This window comes from Microtus pennsylvanicus, chromosome 6 (genome assembly GCF_037038515.1).
Source record: "Microtus pennsylvanicus isolate mMicPen1 chromosome 6, mMicPen1.hap1, whole genome shotgun sequence".
NCBI classification, from domain to species: Eukaryota; Metazoa; Chordata; class Mammalia; order Rodentia; family Cricetidae; genus Microtus; species Microtus pennsylvanicus.
The window spans coordinates 104,455,352-104,474,863 of NC_134584.1; the positions used below are offsets into that span (position 1 = coordinate 104,455,352).

At 49.8% G+C, this 19,512-nt stretch overlaps 1 protein-coding gene across 1 annotated transcript in view; it reads left to right on the forward strand.

The window, feature by feature from the left end:
* The first annotated feature begins 7,379 nt into the window (after window positions 1–7,379).
* The window catches only part of Bean1 (brain expressed associated with NEDD4 1), a 43,961-nt gene continuing 31,828 nt past the window's right edge, over window positions 7,380–19,512 (forward strand). Inside the window, exons 1-2 of the mRNA XM_075977051.1 lie at window positions 7,380–8,185; window positions 18,308–18,414. Of these exons, the coding sequence (XP_075833166.1) occupies window positions 18,390–18,414 (25 nt within the window). The 5' untranslated portion in view covers window positions 7,380–8,185; window positions 18,308–18,389. The remainder of the gene's footprint in view (window positions 8,186–18,307; window positions 18,415–19,512) is intronic.

The window sequence follows — 19,512 nt, forward strand, 5'->3', positions numbered from 1 at the left end:
GTTTAATATTTCCTATTGTAATTAAAGAAATAGGAATGACTGCCAGGTACACTGGAACAGTTCTTCTAGGGCCTGGCAAATAGGAAGTGCCCCCAACTCCCTTGGTGCTGGGTTCTGACATTCCCTTTTCTGGGTGTCATAGATGAAAACATGTGGCTAAAGACTTTCTGGAACTCCCAGGAATTGCCAGAAACTCCTGGAGGTAAGGCCAGGGCACAAAAGAGAGGCAGGGCAGGATCGCCCTTCCCATTGGCCACTCCAGCAGAGGTGCCACAGGCTACAGATGCTGCAGGGGATACTCAAGACCCATATGATGCTGTGTGAGACCCCTGCTGGACCATGATCTGAAAATACAAGTAATTTGTCCTAAGATACACAAGTAAATGGAAGAGAGGGGGTTTGAACTCAGGTCTCCTGATATCAGCTCTCTAGAGTAAGAGGCTGAGAGAACACCTCCATGCTTTCTGTGACTTGGGTCCTTGCTGGCCAGTGTCACTAGGTACCTTCTGTGTACCAGGCCAGCCCAGCTTTTCCTCCCTCAGTATTTCTCATTCCTCCCTTTCTAATTTTCTTATTAATCCTCTGAGATATCATTGGAAATAGCACACACACACGCACACACACACACACACACACACACACACACACACACACAGAGAGAGAGAGAGAGAGAGAGAGAGAGAGAGAGAGAGAGAGAGAGAGAGAGAGAGAGGACAGTTTCTCTATAGAAAATAACTTTCTCTGTACTAAAGTTTATTCATATTCCATCTCCTTCAGAAGCATACACATTGTACGTCTTCAAACCCACTTCAAAGCATACACATCGTATGTTTTCACTAACAAGCGGGCACCTGCTGGTCCCAAGAAACATAATACACATCTCTGCTTTCCTATATCAGGAATGAGTAAGGACAGTAAAGAACATTTTAATTTTTTAAGTGAGCAAATTAAGAAAAATGGAAAATACAGACAGGAAACAAAAAGTCCAGAATGACACAGAAATGTACAATGCCCTTACTGGCCTGAGATTAAATTTCCCAATTCCCACCAGGATGGGCTAAGTAGCTGCAGTTGCCCAGGGAAGCACTCTATGGCAAGATCTGCGATATTCAAGAGGTATCCTCAAATAAATGAGAAGATGGGGGAAATTGCTGCTGAGAAGAAAGAAAACTAAGTTTGTAGTCTGGAAATTCTTGTGCAGGTGGGACAAATGTTACGTCCTTTCCCTTTCTCTCTTGGATTTGGAATTCCATGCCGATCCCCCACTTCCCCACTCCCCCTTACCTCCTCCGTCTTCAAGCTGGGAGCCCAACTATCTTGCTGAAGCTGGACTTGTGCGTGAAAACCAGCTATATTATTATTCAGTATTCATGTTGGTCTTGCTGTTACTGTTGTTGCTGTTATTATTATGATTTAGTATTAAATGCCCATTGCCCTGCTGTTCAGAGAATCTGCACAAAGATGAGGACACAGTGGCCCAGCCCCCAGGACAGGGAATAGCACTGCAGGGCTACCTGAATCGCTTGCCCAGCCACCACACTGCCCAGACAGAAGCTCTGCCCGGCCCCCAGCCCTGCAGATCTCCTTCCCACTTTGGGTTGTTATATAAATAGAGCCACACAGTGTCTGACTGCTTTCACTCACCACTGTGTGTCCATTGCCCCTTCTGCAGTCCATGGCTATCCCACCCTCACGCTTGTGGCTGGATTCTGTCATGTGACTTTACTACAAATTAATCTCCCTTGGGTGGGCAGGAAGATGAAGATGGTCGTGGGTTGCACTCTGTACCCTGAGTTAGCCCTTAATAGATCCTTACTGCCTGAGTTCGTAAGTGTCAATATTATTTTTCTAAACTTTTCATCTAGAGTCAAATGTAGTCTCTGAAAACTATGTCTTACAGCTGATATTATTTTAAATACTGAAAAATTGTTTTGACTTTTCAAGAAAGGGTGTCTCTGTGTAGCCCTGGCTGTCTTAGAACTTGCCATGTAGACCAAGCTGTCCACAAACTCACAGAAATTCACCTCCCTCTGCGCCCGGAGGGCTGGGGTTAAAATCATGTACCACTTCCACCTGGCTTGAACTCTATTTTTGTAACTGAAGATACTTCAGCCCTATGGACCAGCAGACAAAAAACAACAACAACAACAACAACAACAAAATCAGAACAGACAAACAAAACCAAATAGAAAGGCTGTAAGAAGCATGTTTTTCTTCTCTCTCTCGTGCAAGTAAACACTCAACATTTGAGCACAGCATTTACTGAGGCTTCACTGTGCGTCCGGAACAAGTCGTGGGTTTTCCAGGGTGTTACGCCCTGGAAAATTGCTTTTTTCAATCGGTTCCAATGCATTGTCTGTGTTTGTCCTTCATATTTGGGTTTCGTTTATAAACCCTTTGCTGCCATTAATGCCCCCTCTTCCCAAAAGCCCGCCAAGGCTAATCCAAACCACACTACTCTTCCTTCTTTCTCTGGACCCAAGACCCAAGTTTGTGCAATAAAAGGGGAAAAATGTGGCCTAAGACTGACCAATCTGGTTAGAATACCAAGCTCCCTACTGCAAATGGACAAAGGATTAAATGATCAAAGCCATACAAATATAAAGTGAACACATGTCTAAAATTTTTATTGAACTTACTAGTGAAACAATCGTTAAAGATGAATATATTATTCTTTCTTATATGCAGAACTTAGATTGAAATAGATTTGAAGCCAGCTGTGGTAGCACACACCTGCAACTCCAGCACTTTGGGAGGTAGAGGGAGGAGGAGCAGGAGTTCAAGGTCAGGGGCTGGAGAGATGGCTCAGCAGTTGACCTGGATTCAATTCCCAGAACCCACATGAAGCCTCATAACCATGTCTAACTTCAGTCCTAGAGGATCTGATGCCTACACACACAGACATGCATGCAAGCAAAACATTCACATGCATACATTTAAAAAATAATAATTAGTTAATTTTAGAAAGAAATGCAAGGTCATCCTTGAATGCATACCAAGTTCCAGGCTAGAACAGACTACATGAAATACTATCAAAAAGAAAGAAAAAGGAGTAGACAGACAGCTCAGGGGTTGAGTCCTTGCTGCTTTTCCAGAGAACCCAAGTTTGGTTTCTAGCACCTAGGTCAAGAAGCTCACAGCTGCTTGCAACTCCAGGTCCAGGGAATCCAGTCCTTCATCTGACCTCCTACAGCACCTGCACAAAGGTGATATACACAAATACATACACACAAATAAACAATTTAAAAATAAAATAATTTCTCTTCAATGGAAGGAAGAAATGGAGGAAGGGAGAGAGAAAAAAGGGAGAGAAGAAGAAAGGAAGGGAGGGAGGGAGAGAGGGAGGGAGGGAGGGAGGGAGGGAGGAAGGAAGGAAGGGAGGGAAGGACTTTTTGGGGTTTGTGGGAGAGAAGGGAGATAGAGAGGCAATGAGGGTAGATATGAGCAGTGTATAACGGCATGTGAAAATGTCATAAAGAAACTAATTGTTTTGGATTATTACTCTAACTTTTTTATTTTCAAAAGATGTTATGCCCTAGTCTTATGGAGACTCCAAAGACTGTGTATTCAGGGACAGCTGTAGCCCAGCCCCCACAGACCCCACAGATAACTCATTTGAAACGTTTACATCATTGCCCACTCCTAGAACTTACCCATAATACAATAGCTCGGAAGCCATGGCAGGAACCAAGAAACAAATGACAACATTGAATTTAGAGGACACTTGGCTTTTTTGTCTATTTGTAAAAAGTCTCTTTCCTGGGGCTGCCTATCCAGCAGTACATCACTGGAGAGTCACTAACTGTGGAGGGACTTGATCTCGCCATCTGTGAAGCTGCCCAAGGTCTCAGCACACAGGGCGCCATCCCCCAAAAAATCTGGATGGTTCTGTATTGCCTGAGCTTACTCATTCTGTGTCAGCTGTCACCTCTGTGCTTGTGATTCTAGGAAAGACTGCTCCCTCTCCCCACCACCTCCCGCCAGCCGTGAGCCAAGGTCTACTGCTTCATCAACCCCTAATGCCACCAGAACAAGTTCCAGGGCACTGACAAGATCATTTATACAGAAAGAGGAAAATTCTTCACCAAATTGGCAGACGTTTTCTGGTTTTTCTGCCCCTACCCTCAAAGTCAAGGCCATGCAGAGATTCCGGTCCCTTATGATATCATTCAAGACTGGGAAAGCATAGCACCATGTGTCGGTAAAAGAGATCTTTAGATGGTGCACCAGACTGTCTGTTACTTTGTGGAAGGGGACAGCTGCCTGCTAGTGATTAGGGTGGCATGAATATACTGTCACTCTAGGGTAAGTCTTGACAGCCAGTCTTTGGGATCTGTCCTGCTAAGTCCCCTTAGTCCATTGTATAATGGAATACAACAGACTGATAATTTATCATGGACAGAAATGCATTTCGCCCATGGCTCTGAAGTTCAAGATCAAGGGCCACACTTCAAGAGGGCCTTCGGGTTGCATCATAGTATGTCTAAAAAGCATCCCATGAGGAAGAGAATGAGGGAGAAGAATGATGTGGGAGTGTCATATATCAATCTGTTGATTTCATTGGTTAAGCAATAAAGAAACTGCTTGGCTGGCCCTCATAGGTTAAAACATAGGTGGAAGGAGTAAACAGAACAGAATGCTGGGAGGAAGAGGAAGTGAGCTCAGACTCTACAGCTGCTCTCTGGAGCAGAGAGGCCATGCTCCATCTCCCGGGCAGACGTGAGCGATGAAGCTCCGACCCAGGATGGACATAGGCTAGAATCTTCCCCGGTAAGCGCACCTTGGGGTGCTACACACAGATGATTAGAAATGGGCTAAATTAATATGTGAGAATTAGCCTAGAAGAGGCTAGATAGAAATGGGCCAAGCAGTGTTTAAATGAATACAGTTTGTGTGTTGTTATTTCGGGCATAAGCTAGCAGGCGGCCGAGGTGCTGGGGACGCAGCCCCGCCACTCTTATTACTACAGAAGAACATCTAAGATATTCACTCTAAAGATAGCCACTCCCACGATATCGACACGAATCCCTCAACAACGGCTGGATTATCTCTTATTACCCACTTTCCAATCCTGTTGCACTGGGAGTTCTAACACATGGACTCTGGGCATATGTTCACACCTTACCATTACCACACGAATTCCTGAAGGGCTGGCTCCTCCTCAGCAACCTCCCTACCTGTTTCTTGATGGAGCAGGTACCAGACATCACTGTTCATCCCTGAGGCCCACGAAGGGCATAGACACACCCACTGACATAAAGGATATTCACAGACATGCACACACTTACCCACCAGCATGTCCACTGCAGCGCTGTCTACAGGCAGAAAGGGAGACAAACTAGCTTTCCAGCAATAGAGAAACAAGAAAATACAGCACAACCCTCCCATACGGGGCTAGGCAGCAGTTTATACTGACACAGGAGAGGAAAGAGGCCACACTCAGCAAGCTCATTCTATTTAAGGATATATGTAGAGTTATACAACTTTTTCTAAAGGAGAAAGAAAATACAGTATTAAAGTGGGTGGTTTACTTTCTTCTGTCTCCTTTTGGTGTTTGCCTTGTGCCCGACTCTAACATGTATTTGTGGACGCGTACAGAGATGGCAGGCATGCGGTCACAATCCAGCTCCTTTTAGCTAGACCAAGTCTCATCAACACGACTTGAACCGGCTTTGGGGGTTGACACACAGATCTGTCAGACTGGAGATACTCAAATGATAGGCTGGGGAGTATAAAGCAATGAATTCTTTAGGGCTGTGCCCCTTCACTCAAAGTTAGCCACACCCACGTCCCATACCCCTAAAACACATACACACTTAAAATTGCCCAAGAGTGACCATTCAACAACTAGACTATCCATTGGCTATGGACCCACTGACGTCTGCTGAGAGGGCCATGGCCATGCTTGGAGTCAGCCTCCAGTCCTGGCTCCCTGGTTCGGTTCACCCTCCTCTTTCCAGCCTTTCATTTCTTCACCCACAAAATAAACAAGATGTTTGGATTTGGACAAAGGGCCCACCCAGGCCTTTTCTTAGAATCCTTCATTTTAACCTCATTGTTCATATTTCAAGCTCCCCCTGCCCCTCCCCCCGCGCCCTGCTTTTTCCCATGATAGTCCCAATGAGCTCAGAGGAACCCCTGTAGGTATGAGAAGGGACCGAGGACCCAGGCAAGGAGGCAGAGTCCCAACAGGAGCCATGGTGCCTAACGGAGTAGAGGTACAAAGTCAGCTGTTTTCTCCTGAAGGCCGCTCTTAGCCCACCTCCCAGTGGGGCCTGCAGCCGGCTCACTTCTCTTGCACAAGGTCCCCAGGGCTCCTCTGCTTCCCCAAGGCTTTATCATCAACATGTTCAGCTCTTTGTCATCATGTTTTATTTTTGAGAACCGCTTTCCAGCCCGTGGCAGGCGTCAGGGTTTCGGGTGTCCTTGCTTCTTTAAACCTCAGCTCCCTCATCAATAAAATGAACCTTTAGAGAGGGTTGGCAACGGCTCAGTGCATAGATTCACTGGTCAGATTTACCAAGTGCCATCTTTTTTTTTTTACTAAAATATTTCTTTTATTTGAATAAAGTCATTGATATTTCTTGAATTCCTGCTAGCATCAAGTAACAATCAGAAAAGCAAAACAATATAGTTGAAACTGACAGTGGGTAGAAGTCCCATTTAAACATTAACATCATAAAGGAAATATCTTAAAATGGGCAACATTCAGATTTTAAAAAGTTGCAAGAGCTGACCTCACTTTAAATCTGACAAATACAAAATTCCCAACGACTAATTTGTTCATTACCTTTCTCCAGCCAGCACATGGGCACTGAGAGAGCATCAGACCCTGGCGACCAATTAGTTCTTTACAGAGACCGATTCTCTGCAGTGGAGAAGGTGATCAAGCCCTGATCCAAGTCTTTTCCATTGTCCCCAAGTTATCAACATGTACAGCTGCCTGAGATAAAAACTGGAGACAATCAGAAGGCCACAGCTCCAGCAGCAGGCTTCATGGTGACCATGCTTATGGTTCTCCATGAGCCAAAGATGATTCTACAAGGTTCAAAGTCATCACTGAAGCACCAAGTGCCATCTTGTGCAGACCCCTGGAGTCCCACTCGGACGGAGCAGCCCTTGCGGGACTCTCCCGGGCGAATAAATATCCAAAATACCATAACTGTCGAGCACACCAATATATTTAAGGGTGCAACAAACAGGGACCTTGTGGTAATGATGAAAAGGAAAGGCCTGGGGAGGGAAGGGGATGGGACATGCCTGAGGCCCCCAAAGTGGTGAATGCAGAGGAGGAGCTGAATCCCAGATCCCTCCCCTGAGCCAGGGATTTTCCAAGGCAGGCTTGCATCTGCCAAGCCAGAGGACACCGGATGGGCAAGGGGTGAAGAAAATAGGCCTGCTGGTAGCTCAGATTGGAAGCCTTGACCAAGCCTACGTGAAGAGAATTCTAGCAGCTGGGAACTGGCGGCCCTGACAGGCTCCTCTGCCCATCCCAAAGGCCAGCAGGCTGTGTCCCTCCTGCCGTCCCCACCCTCTGTTCTGCCCTTTGCTCTTGTCTCTGTCCAACCTGTCTGGGTGTCCTTCTCTGACATGTGGTTGGTCCACCCTTCTCTACACGTGTCTGTCTGTCCACCCTTCACACATCTGCCCGGCGCATCAGCCTCCCTGCATCCCTGGGCCTCCTCGCCGCCCTGCCCCCGCCCCCCGCCGCTGTGTGGGTGTCGGGCTGGCTGTGCGCAGAGGGGCGCGGCTCGGCGCTCCCACCTCCCCCGCGTCCCCATCTCAGCGATGACCCGGGCCGCGCCGCCGCCGCCGCCGAGCTGAGACCTGGGAGCCGCGCCGCCGCCGAGGAGGACCCAAGAGGGTGACGGTGGCGCGAGCGGCGGCGTGGAGACGGCGACGGCCGGCGAGGCGGGGCTGCGGCAGGGCAGGACAGGGCAGGGCCCCGGAGACGGCCGCCAGCGGCTCGTTCGGGGATCGCGGGTGCGGGTCCGCTCGACCCGGCCCCGCCGGTGCGCCCCGCCCCTGCACGCACAGCAGGCCCAGGCGGAGCGGCGCGACGCCCCAGCCTAGCCCGAGCGCCACGGCATCCGAGCGGGAGCCGGAGCCCGAGTGGGACCCGAGCTGGAGCCGAAGCTGGAGCCGGCACTGCGGCGCACGGAGCGGAGCGCGGCAGCCAAGCCGAGTAAGGGGCTCGGGGCACGGGGAGGGCCTCGGAGGGGGTCCCGGCGGCTTAGGCACGCGGCCGGGGACGCGCTGGGCGGCGGGGGACGCGGTCCCAAGCGGAACCTCAGCGCGCGCGGAACTGAGCGGCTTCCCGGGACTCTTGCGGTTCCTGCTCCCACATCCCCCCCGAGAGGGTCACAGAGACCCGCGCACCCCCTGGGAAATGCAAGGAACCCGAGGTCTCCTGCCTGCCTGAGTATCAAGCGAGTATCCTCCGGGTGGAAGCCCAAGACAGGATCCCCAGGTCCCGCGCCCTCGGTTTGGAGGGTCGCGGACCAGCCCACTCAGTAAAAGACACACTAGGGTGCACTCTTTCTGGGGTGGGAGAGGAGAAGGACTGAGGTTCTACGGAGTTTGACCCTCTCTCACCACCTTAAGCCAGGAAGTTTGACGTTCCGACGGGCTGCTCACCTGGATCATGCCCCTGATACTGTAGCATCATGCCCCTGATACTGAAGATGCTTCCTCGCCACCCCTCATCCCCCACCCCCGGCAGACTTTCCCAAGTGTGTCTCTTGGGAAGGACCCGAAACTGAATCGGAGGTGGCGGTTCTGCTGACTGCGCAGCGCTGAGTGGCACGGCCACCCCTCTCCAGATTCCTTCCCAATCTGGGCGATACCCACTTTGTCCCAGCTAACTCCCGCAGCCCTTCCTGGTTGTCCTTCGGGCTCTGCAGTCCAGGAACAGGCGGGTAGTGCCGACCCTGGGCTACTTTCCTCAGCCAGCCACTCCGTTGCCAGCATGGGCAGCCAAACCCAGGCTAGGAAGTGGAGCGCACAGTGACATGCCAGAGAAGCAGGGGGCTGCCAGAGTCTCCATTCACCGAGTCCAAGTGCACCTGAGGGCCAACAGAGGGCCTTGTAGGTTCTCCTCAATTGTATGGGCTGCTAACTAAGAACTTCACCGAGTGCCTCAGTTTCCCCCTTTGAAAAGTACGCACGATTCTGTTAGTGGACTGTGTAGAAACTTTAGGGCCATAAAACACTCTTGGCTGATTCCCTAGCTGTGTGATCTTAGGCAAGACCCTTGACTTCTCTGAGCTTCAGTTTCCCACATCTGAAACGTATGGAAGATAAATCCAGATCATGAGATGATTCTTCTGGGGCGCCTGACAATTTATCTAGTACTTGACTGCTTTTGGTCACAGGTGTCATTTTCTGAGGCAAAGTGAGTTTCCCTGATGTGAGGGAACATGACGCTGCCCTCCTTCCTGCCCTCTAAGAAAGCCTTTGACTCCCCAGGGGCCTCCTGAAGTCTCCTTTAACCCCCCCTTTCTCAGGCACTTGCTGGTATCCTCTGCCTGCCCAGACCCTCTCTCTATGCCTCTGTCCGGGTTGTAAATGGCTCACTGACTACAACAGGTGTTCTGCCCTTTTTTCTTTGGCTGGTACTTGCTGCCCCAGGCTGAGATACCCCCACAGATTGTTCATACCCTGTATAAAGGAGTCTGCACACACCATGGTCCACTCTGGTGTGGGTGAAGGGAGGATTGTCTTCCATGGGGTGGTTTAGGTGAGCCACGGTGATGTTCCAACGGGTAACAAGAAGCCCAGTGAGTGGGACAGCGAGGTTACCATGAGTCAGAAGGGTACCCTCTGTGATGATTTCATATTGACTATAATGTGTCTGTTCTAGCCGGGAGGTCACAGGGCCATGATAACTCTAATAAAGGTATTGGAGCTGGTGACAGACAGCATGGTTTGAACTTAAGAGCTGCCCTGTTATCTGAATAAGATCTCCCTGAATCTGGGGAGCTGCGGCCTTAGGCCCAGAGCAGGCCAGTCAGATGCCCATGGCTTAGGAAAAATAGGAGCATCCATGGTGGGGGGACAGGCATGGAGGGTGTAGAGGGGCAGGGGCATTGGTGGAAAGAAAGCAGAGGACACCCATGTCCCTGCTACCTAGAACTGGAATGAAATTGGAAAATGTTCCCACCTGTTGCGGAACAGAATGGCTGCCTCCTTGGGGTTCTTCTCTCCAGAAGTCCTTCTCTCCTTCCCTTGTAGTCACCCCTATCCCTCCCCCACTCACTCACTGGGGTGCCCCATTCTTTGCATCTTCCATAACCCTCTCCCCCTCCTCTTCCCGAAATAGGTTTGTTCTTCTGCTCCATTCAGTATTTGGAGCACAGCTGATAGGGAACGTGATGGGATTGTGGGATGATCATGGGTCTCTAGCAGTAATCAGCTGGACGCCCTCAGAGGACATCACTGTCACTCGGAACCCTAGTCACAAAAGCGTGCCAAGCATGGGCTAGGTCACAGGAAGGCCCTAATCAGCTCACAGCTTCCCAAAAGAGAAACTGAGGCCAGGGAGGCATGCCCCTTGGCAAGTGAGCACAAGACAGAGTTGTGGCTGTGAGCACCGCTCTTGGAGCGAGAGGCAGCGTTTACGCGTTTGGTTCTGGGCAGGTGGCCTCCCGTTCACAGCCTCAGTGTTGTGAACATGGAGTGAGTATTGATTGCACACCAGTCGTGCCCGTTATGAAGACTAAAGAAGTAACACACGGGAGGCCTATGGCTGCATCCAGGGGTCAGGGGCCCTGCCATGACTGTGCTGGGGACATCCCTCACGCTTGGTTTTGTAAGCACAAGCACATATCTTCTTTGGTTTCGGACAACAGCATTCTGGTAGAGTGGAGGCAGGGGGACACACCCTGTAAGCGTCCCGCTGTGTCAGTAGAGAAGCCCGAGGCTCTGGAAGGGTAAGGACCGGAGCTAGGTATAGAATATTTACCATCACTGTGACTCATCCTAATTTTCCCCGAGTTCGTGAAATTGATAATTAGCCCATTTTAACTCCGGCGGCATGCAATTCGTTATCAAGATGATTCCCTCTATGGAGATCTTTAATCATTTTGTGGCTGAGAGCTGAAAATGAAGGTGCTTACGCTAAGCCCGTGGCTATCACAGTTTTAGACACTCCTTCTACTCGAACAATTATCAAACTCATTTAGTCCAACTGACATAAAAGAGCAGTCTCCCACTCATTCTCTCCACCTCTGCAGTTTTCCCTGCAGCATTTATCGCCTCCGGCATCCACAGCCCTTGCTTGTCTATTGCCTTCCCCCCAGCGATAGCACTCACTGGGATATCTCCTGAGACTAGAACGGCACTCAACGTCGAGTCTGCTCTGCAGAAATCATAAGATTCTTACAAAACAGAGGTCTGCTATTTTTATTATTCTTGCCAAGTGTTCAGATTGATTCAAAACAAAATGTTACGGTATGGGAGGCACCGTTCTCTCAAATATTCAGCAAACATGACTTGCTTCCGGAGCTGGAAGAGATGGCTCAGTGGTTAGGAGCGCTTGTTGCTGTTCTGGCAGAAGACCAGAATTTGGTTCCCAGCACCCACACAGAGTGGCCCACAGGCACCTCTGACTCCAGCCTGATGAGATCTCATGCCCTCTTCTGACCTCCAAGGCACATGCATGTGCACATGTGAGCGTACGTGCACACACAGGCACACAGGAAAGAAGAAATCCTTTTAAAAAGACTTAAGTATCAGGGATAATTTGATGGCTGTTAAAAGGAATGAAGATCACAGGGCCTGGTGATGTGAACTGTAATCCCAACCACTCTGGAGGCCGACAGAAGGGAATCATGGGCTCCTGGCAACTCTGGGCTATGGGGTGAGTTCAGTGTCAACCTGGGTGACGTAGTGACAGAAATAAAAATAAAAAGTGCTTAAAGACTCTGAGGGTTTTGATGATGCAGCTCTGGAGTGGAGTACTTGCGTAATATATACAAGACCCTGAGATCAAGCCCTCATGCCACAAGAAAAGATTAGTTTTCAAACATCTTAATGAACCCTTTTATCTATAAATTAGATGGTGAACTAACTTAAAAAAGAAAAATCGGTTATAAAGGAAAAAGTTCAAAGGCAAATTAGTTTTAGCCATTTTCAATGGGCTGGCATTGACTTTTTTACCCAGTTATTTTCTACCACAAAAGGTTCTTTGCTGAACCTTCGTTTTGATGATTCTTCAGATTATAAAATCAATATGTTTCATTGTAGAAAATTTCAGATACCATAAAAAATATAAAATACATGAAAAACTCTCCTTAATCCCTCCAGTGTATTCTATTTCCACCCTAATCTTTTGCTGTGTGTGAACGTTTTCGCTAGAATTTCCTTCTACAAAATAAGGATCATGCACAGTTCTATAACCTGTTGGGGTTTTCCTAGAATAATCAGAATTCTTTTTACATCTAACATCATACTGAGAGTCTATATGTTATTACATTTTTTAAACATTATTTTGTAGCTACATAATATTCCACTGTAACTGTGTACCATAATTTGATCAGTCTGTCTCTTCTTATTGGGATTATGTCATATTTTATTTTTAAAATTAACGTCTGCCTGGGTCTCTTCTGATGTCACCAAGCCCTGAATCGGGCTTCAGTATACTCTTGGGCAGGGCCAGACCAGCTTGCAGATAGCCATGTTCATGAAGAACAGCAGACCTCTATGGTTTGGCCACAAGGGTGGAATTTGACCCAATAGAGCAGTGGTTCTCAACCTGTGGATCATGGTCCCTTTGGAAAACCTATGTCTCCAAAAATGTTTACATTATGATTCATAACAGTAACAAAATTACAGTAGCAACAAAAATAATTTCATGACTGGGGTTGCTATAACATGAGCTATATTAAAGGGTCTCAGCACTAGGAAGTTGAGACCCCATTGCTATAGAGGAACAACTCTGGTAAATTAGGGCAAGTAGAGACCGAAAAACCTCCAGACAGATCTTAACCAATCCAGTACAGCCCATGTGTGACCAGATGTTGTCCCGGGAAACAGAGGTGCTCCCACACCCTATGTCTAATAACTTCGGAACTCAGGCACCTGCCAGCAAGCTTCAAGTGGCCATTGTCTTCTCCCACTCCTCCTCACCCCACTCCTGAGTTCATTCTCCTGCCTTTAACCCCAGGATAAACAGTGTGTGACTTCGGGGTACTCACTGAGGCGTGAACATCCTCATTGAGGAAGTCCCTTCCTGTGACAGGACTAAGTGCTGTTGCTGATGTTACCCCTGCTGGGGTAAGCTGGATAGCGCTCTTGCAAGAACAGTGCATCTAACCAAGTCCAAGAAGGTTTCACACTGCCTTCCTGCTCTGGGTGATCACACGCACGCCCACAGATCTGGGGAACAAAGCCCTGTGAGATGACATCATTCATTCACTCCATAGTCACCATGCACTTCCTGTGGCTCGGGCTGAGTGCTAGGTTATCTATGACACTGACACCTACGGTCTGCAGTTGCCCCCGCTACACCTGAGCAAACGCAGAGCTGTGAGCACCTCCTCCCCTTTCTCACTGTCTTATCTCAGATCCACAGGTCTGTCAAACTCACCTGCACGTTCCCACCCAGAGTATTTGAGTGCTCTGCTCTGAGCAGCTAGAGTCTCCTCCCCTAGGGATCCACCCAGCCTGCTGACTGCTATCTCTGCTCCCCTACCACCCCCTACCGAAGCCCACTACCGCCGCTTTATCCGAATGCACAGCGCCCCACCTGCACAGCTGTCTCTGCTCTGTCTCCCCTATCATCTAGCGTGCATGCCCATTGTAACTCTGCCTTTAGCAGGAGAGGTGTGTTATGTACGCAGACCGTCAAAGAATGGCTCCATCTGCAACTCCCAAGACCTGGTACACATGGAAGAGGCCTCTCACCCATCACTTGGTGTTCAGGGTCACCCTAAGCCCAGAGAGATCTTCCAGAAACAATAAAAGCTGACCCTATGAATCTTCCTAGGACCCCACTTTGGGCAAGGTGTCTCCTCCCTTAACCAGGCCCCTTTCTGCTTCTGTATCTCAGAACTCATCTATAAAGTTGAGGTTCATATTGAGGACCTGATAGGCCGACAGCATGGGACAGCAGTGGACAATGTGTCGTGTCACGTGACCTCCGTAATGTGGCTAGAGCCCCAGCCCATCCCCAAACCCTTCCCTGTCTGCTGTCCTCTTACGTGTGGCTCCTGGATCCAGCTCCAGTCTTGGTACTGAGTCTCCCCTGGAACTATTTCCCAGTAGATCCCACACCCTCCTTTCTCCAGGTCTGAGTGTCCCACAAGCCCAGAGTAGAGGTATGCCAGGGGCAGGAACATAAAGAGATATACAAATGGCGTGGTCTAGCCACACACCATTCAGTCATGTCAAAGCCTGCAGTGCCGCCTGCCCACCTTCTCTCGCATCTGCAGCCAGACAATCCAGTCAGAGACTGAATCACAGTGGGGGGGGGGACTGAGTCTCTGATGCTGGGCTCAGAGAGAGGCAAGCAGGGTCATTGTGACCTCGGATGGGTCCATGCTCGCCAGGACAGGTGGGGTGCACTCCCCACAGACCAAAAGCCATGGTCTCAGCCCACCTGAGCCTGGCTTGGTCAGCTGTCCTCATCACCGTGTCATGGCTGTGTTCACATGCAGGGACCTGGGTGGGGTACTTGTTCACACGACACCATGCATCCAGCCTCTTTCTCCTGGGGACGACAACAGAGTTTTGCCCAAACAGAGGGTCTGATGGGCCAGGCAGTGGTTTTCCCATGGGTCTCTTGGAGATCCTCTAGTGGGTAAAGGGAAGAGAAAATAGATTGGGAGGTTGAGCATCTTGCTGCTTCTTTAGAGTACAAACAATCTCTCTTGAAAGCCAGGGATCTATAGATCAGGAATACAGTGCTTGCCTGTCACGCATGGGGCCCTAGTTGTGGTCAGCGTTCAAAAGGCTGAAGCAGGAGGGTCTTGAGTTCAAGGACAGCATGGGCTACTTATGAACCTGAACTTAAAAAAGAAAAACAAAAAAAAGTAAACTTTAAATGATTTGAGGGGGACCCCTTGCAAGCCCGGATGGGGTACATGCTGGGAAAGGGCAGTCAACGGCCATGTGTAAAGTGTTAGCTGTGGTCCACAGTGCAGGGCTGGCATGGTGGCCCTGGCTGTGACAAACATCGGTGTCAATATAGGCAACAGGATACGTGGAGGTGATCGGCTCTGCACGGTGAAGGCCTGCCTCTTGGCATGTATAGTATGACTTGAAAACTTTCTCTACATAGCAGCATATGCTGGTATCAGGCTAAGGCGGGCTTACCCCAACAGTACAGGTACTTTTGAAAATGTCCTCTAAACTGGGCCCCAAGCGAGGGTGCAGAGACCCTGCTGCCCTTCCATGCTCCCCAGATGCTGTGTCTAGGATCCTCTAGAACTGGATTCAAGGATGTTCGCAAGCTGGGGAAGTGTCCCCATTATTACCGATCTGTCACCAGCAGTCAAGGAAGCGTCAGGAAGAGATCCTAAAAGCTGGCCTGTGGTGGCCTACGTGCACAGCTCTCCTGGCTCTCTTTTCTGTGACCTTGAGCAAGCAAGCACCTCAAGCCTCCATTTTCTCATCTGCAAAACTGAAATGGTTTTCCTCATCCCAAAGGTCCTGTCCCAATAGGGCAGGGGACTCTAAGTGGCACTTAGCAAGTGTTTGGTTAATGCGAACCACATGTGTAGAGCCTACTGTCCCCAAAGACTCCCACATAGGACTGTCTGCTTGAGTCACTGACCACATGTAATACAGGACTTATTAGGCCCTGGACTGTAAGACACCCACCCTCCCCACACCCCGAGACTCACCAGCCTTCACCTCAGTCTCCAGGTTCAGAGGAAATGGTGGCCCCAGAGAATCCTCTCAGAGAGGCAGCACCCTAAGGGGAGCCCCTCAAGAGAAGGTGACCTGCACCTCTCTATGGCATCTGGTGTCCCCAAGATCAGCACTACAGGAAGTACCTTCAGTATGCACTTATTAAACCCCAACATTATGCCAGTGCACCAGAGAGTCAGGAAGACCCCAGGGCTGTGGGTGCTAGAGAGAAGAGCTGGACATTTCCCTAAAGGTGACGGGGAGCTGTGGAAGCGGCTCAGGTGAGGGATTGATGCATCCATTCCTCCTTTAAAAGAGATTTCTCAAGGACTGGAGAAATGGCTCAGTGGATCCGAGGCTTTCTCTGTAAGCATGAGGACCTGAGTTAGACTCCCAGCACCCACATTTAAAAAGAAAAAAAGCCAGAAGTGGCCATATATGCCTATAACCCCAAAGCCTATGACCCCAAAGCTGGGGGCAGGGATGGAGATAGGATCTCCAGGGCCTGTTGGCTCCAGGTTCAGTAAGAAACTATGTTATAAGGGAACAAGGTAAGGGATGTAGAGCCGGACACCTGAGGTCTTCTTCTGGCCTTCACACACATGTAATCTGCAAACGCAAAGGCCACAGGCCTGAAAGTTCTTCTTTAATCTCCTAGAGTGTAACTGGTGCTCTATCAGCCTGGGAGCTCAAACTCCTACCCTCCCTCCCCAGGTCAAAACTCTCCCTTGGTTTTTATGGAGGCCAAGAGTGGATGTCAGGCCAGCCTAGGGCTCACACTGGGAAAGCTGAACAATGTTGAGGGGTGAGTGGCAAGTCACGACTTACAGAGGTGTCCCCAGATCACCTGCGTTCCTCTTGCCCCCACAGAGAACAGAGAGAGTGCCGTGAGGCCTGTCACACACAGCTGCTCCTGAAGCATCGTCAAGCTTATCCCTGCTTTCCCAGGAAGGATCTGAGGTTCAGGAAGGTGAAGCGCTTTGGCCAGAGTCAATGCCAGGAAGTACGGCGCTGACCTTAGTCTTAAGGGATCAGGGAGAAGAGCAGGGCAGTGCAGAGGCAGTTCCTTGTTCACTTACTAAACAGAAAGGCCCGTGTGTCCACGCAGTATGCGTAGCCAGTGGGCTCCATCCAAACTCTGTGCCTGTTTGGTACAGAAAACACCTGTGGAAGGGGCTCCTAGCTGAGGCAAGACTGAGAACCTCTGGGTCTGACTCTCACAGGTAAATTCTGGCCACATGATGCGACCCCCAGTGTCCCCGAGGAAAGGGTTAGGCTGTTTCCCCTGGACTCAACACCCATGGTCCAAAAGTGCATTTTAGGGGCTGGAGAGATGGCTCAGAAGTTAATAGCACTGACGGCTCGTCCAGAGGTCCCGAGTTCAGTTCTCAGTATCTGTATGCCAACAACTGTCTGTAACCCTAGTTCAGGGGATTCAAAGTCCTCTTCTGGCCTCTAAGAGCGGCTGGCAGGCACACAAGTAGGCACAGACAGATGGGCAGGCAAAATGTCCTTCCACAGAAATAATAATAAAATTCTTAAAGCACATTTTAGTTTCCGAAGTCAAGTGTGCCTCTTGATAAATAAAAACCCACACTATGTCCTTTGGGGACACACAGGGAGGGCTTGAGTGGGTTCAAACCTTCAGTGGCCTGAGAGGACATTACTCTGAAAGCGGTTCCCCTTGTAAAGGAGTGTTGAAGTGGCCTGGCATGGCCGATGCTGCCCTGAAAATCCAGGTGTCACACAGAGTTCATGTGGAGCTAGGTTGGGGTAGGGAAAGGAAATTTTCCTTTCATTTGTTTTTCTAATTGGTGATCTAATGTGTTGGGTACCTTCCAAAAGGAGGTGCTGGCTGACTGGGGGCATGAGCAAAAAACAGACCTGGAGTCTCACCCCAGCTGTAATTGGCAGCTGTGTGGTCTCGGCCAAGCTACAAGACCTCTCTGAGCCTCGATTTCCTTATGGACAAAATGAGGAGGAAAAGAGCAGTCTGGCTCTTAGGGCAACGTCACAATACAGTCTGAGCTAGGAGGCAGGGAACACCCTCCCAGTGCCAGCCAGGAAGCCTTGAACAGGCTTCTCTCTCCTCTGCATGTTTCCCGTATGAAATGAGGACTTTGGACCAGTCTCTGAGGATCCTGACAGCCCTAAGGCACTCAAGATGCTATAGTCTATGGAGGATGTGGAAACAGCGAGTCTTCACAGTAGAACTCCATGGCATCACTCTCCCACTCCAGGGTCTCCCAAAAGAGAGATCCACCCTTTACATATCACCGTGACCCCAACACCCATTCACCCCACCCCTGCACCCACAACCCACACCTTGTAGCCCAGGAATACCAGACTAGGAACATGTTCCTAAGTCCCACCCCACCTAGTGATGTAAGTACACAGCCTGTAGACATGGGGGTGCTATAGGCACCCTATCACCTGCCTGTTTGTGTCTCCACAGGTGAGTGGAGGGGCCGTCCCCTCAAGAAGTCCGAGCTGTGCTCGAGGGCAGGCTGGCTCCGCTGTTCTGCTCCAAGGATTACATGTCCTTCAAACGCCCTTGCCCCTGTAAGTCTCTTCCTTGTCCGTCACTGTTGGGGTCTACGCTGCTGCAGAACTAGAGGGTGGAGTTGTAAAGTTGGCATTGGGATGGTTGACCGAGGCGCTGAGGGGAGTCTGACCAGGATTAGTATAGAGAAAGTTGGGGGTTGGGGTGTAGAGGGAAAGCACAGGTCACCCCAACAGCCACAGTGGGCTCCCTGGAAACTGAAAGTCACACTTTGTCCTGTTCCCAAGATGTGGCTCAGGGTCCGTCTGAAGCACAGTGGTGCATTCTCCCCCATCCACAAGGTCATGGCCAAGCAGCTGTAGGCAGTGTTGGCTGAGACATGCTAGAAACACCTTCTTAGGGCCTTTGTTGTGATGGTGTGATAGGGTGTGTGGTTTCCATAGCAAGCAAAGAGCTTAATTTCTTCCTACACTTAAATACCCACAAGCAATGCTTCGTGGGTTTCGGTCCCACAGAACAGTTCCTTGGGGTTGACTGCCCTAAGGAAATTCACCCCGTAGCTCTCACCAGAAAGTTCCCGCTGACTGAAGAAAACGCAGGACTTTGTCTTTAAGAGTCTTCTCGTGACCCCACTGTGAGGAGTCCATTGCTAGACCAGCCAGGTGTCCTCTTAGAACTCAAGACAACAGCCTCCATAGACTCTCTGGCTTGGCCTCCACCCTCTCAGGCGACCTTCATGGCTCCGCAGCAGAACCTGCTTTCTTTCATTACACACCTGAGCTGCTCAAACTGGCATCACTTGTCCTTTGAGGAGCATGCCTAACTGCCTATCCCTTGTTGAGAAGTCGTGCCTGTGTGTTGAGGTGACATCAGAAGTTTCCCACCTGACACCTTGGTGTCCACACTCACTCACACCTTGGTGTCCACGCTCACTCCATGACTAGGCAGGCCTTAGAGAGAGGTGAGGTGCCATATGGGGTCACATGCCCCCTCTTTTTAACACCTCGCCTTCAGTCTGGAGCTGCGCCGTGTGGTGAGAAACCTGGCAGTGACCACCATGCCTTTCTTAGCTCATGTAATGACCCTGCCAGGTTGTGCAGAAAACCTAGAAAACTCAGAGTAGGCGACAGGTTGTTCCTGTTCACATCTCCGCACCT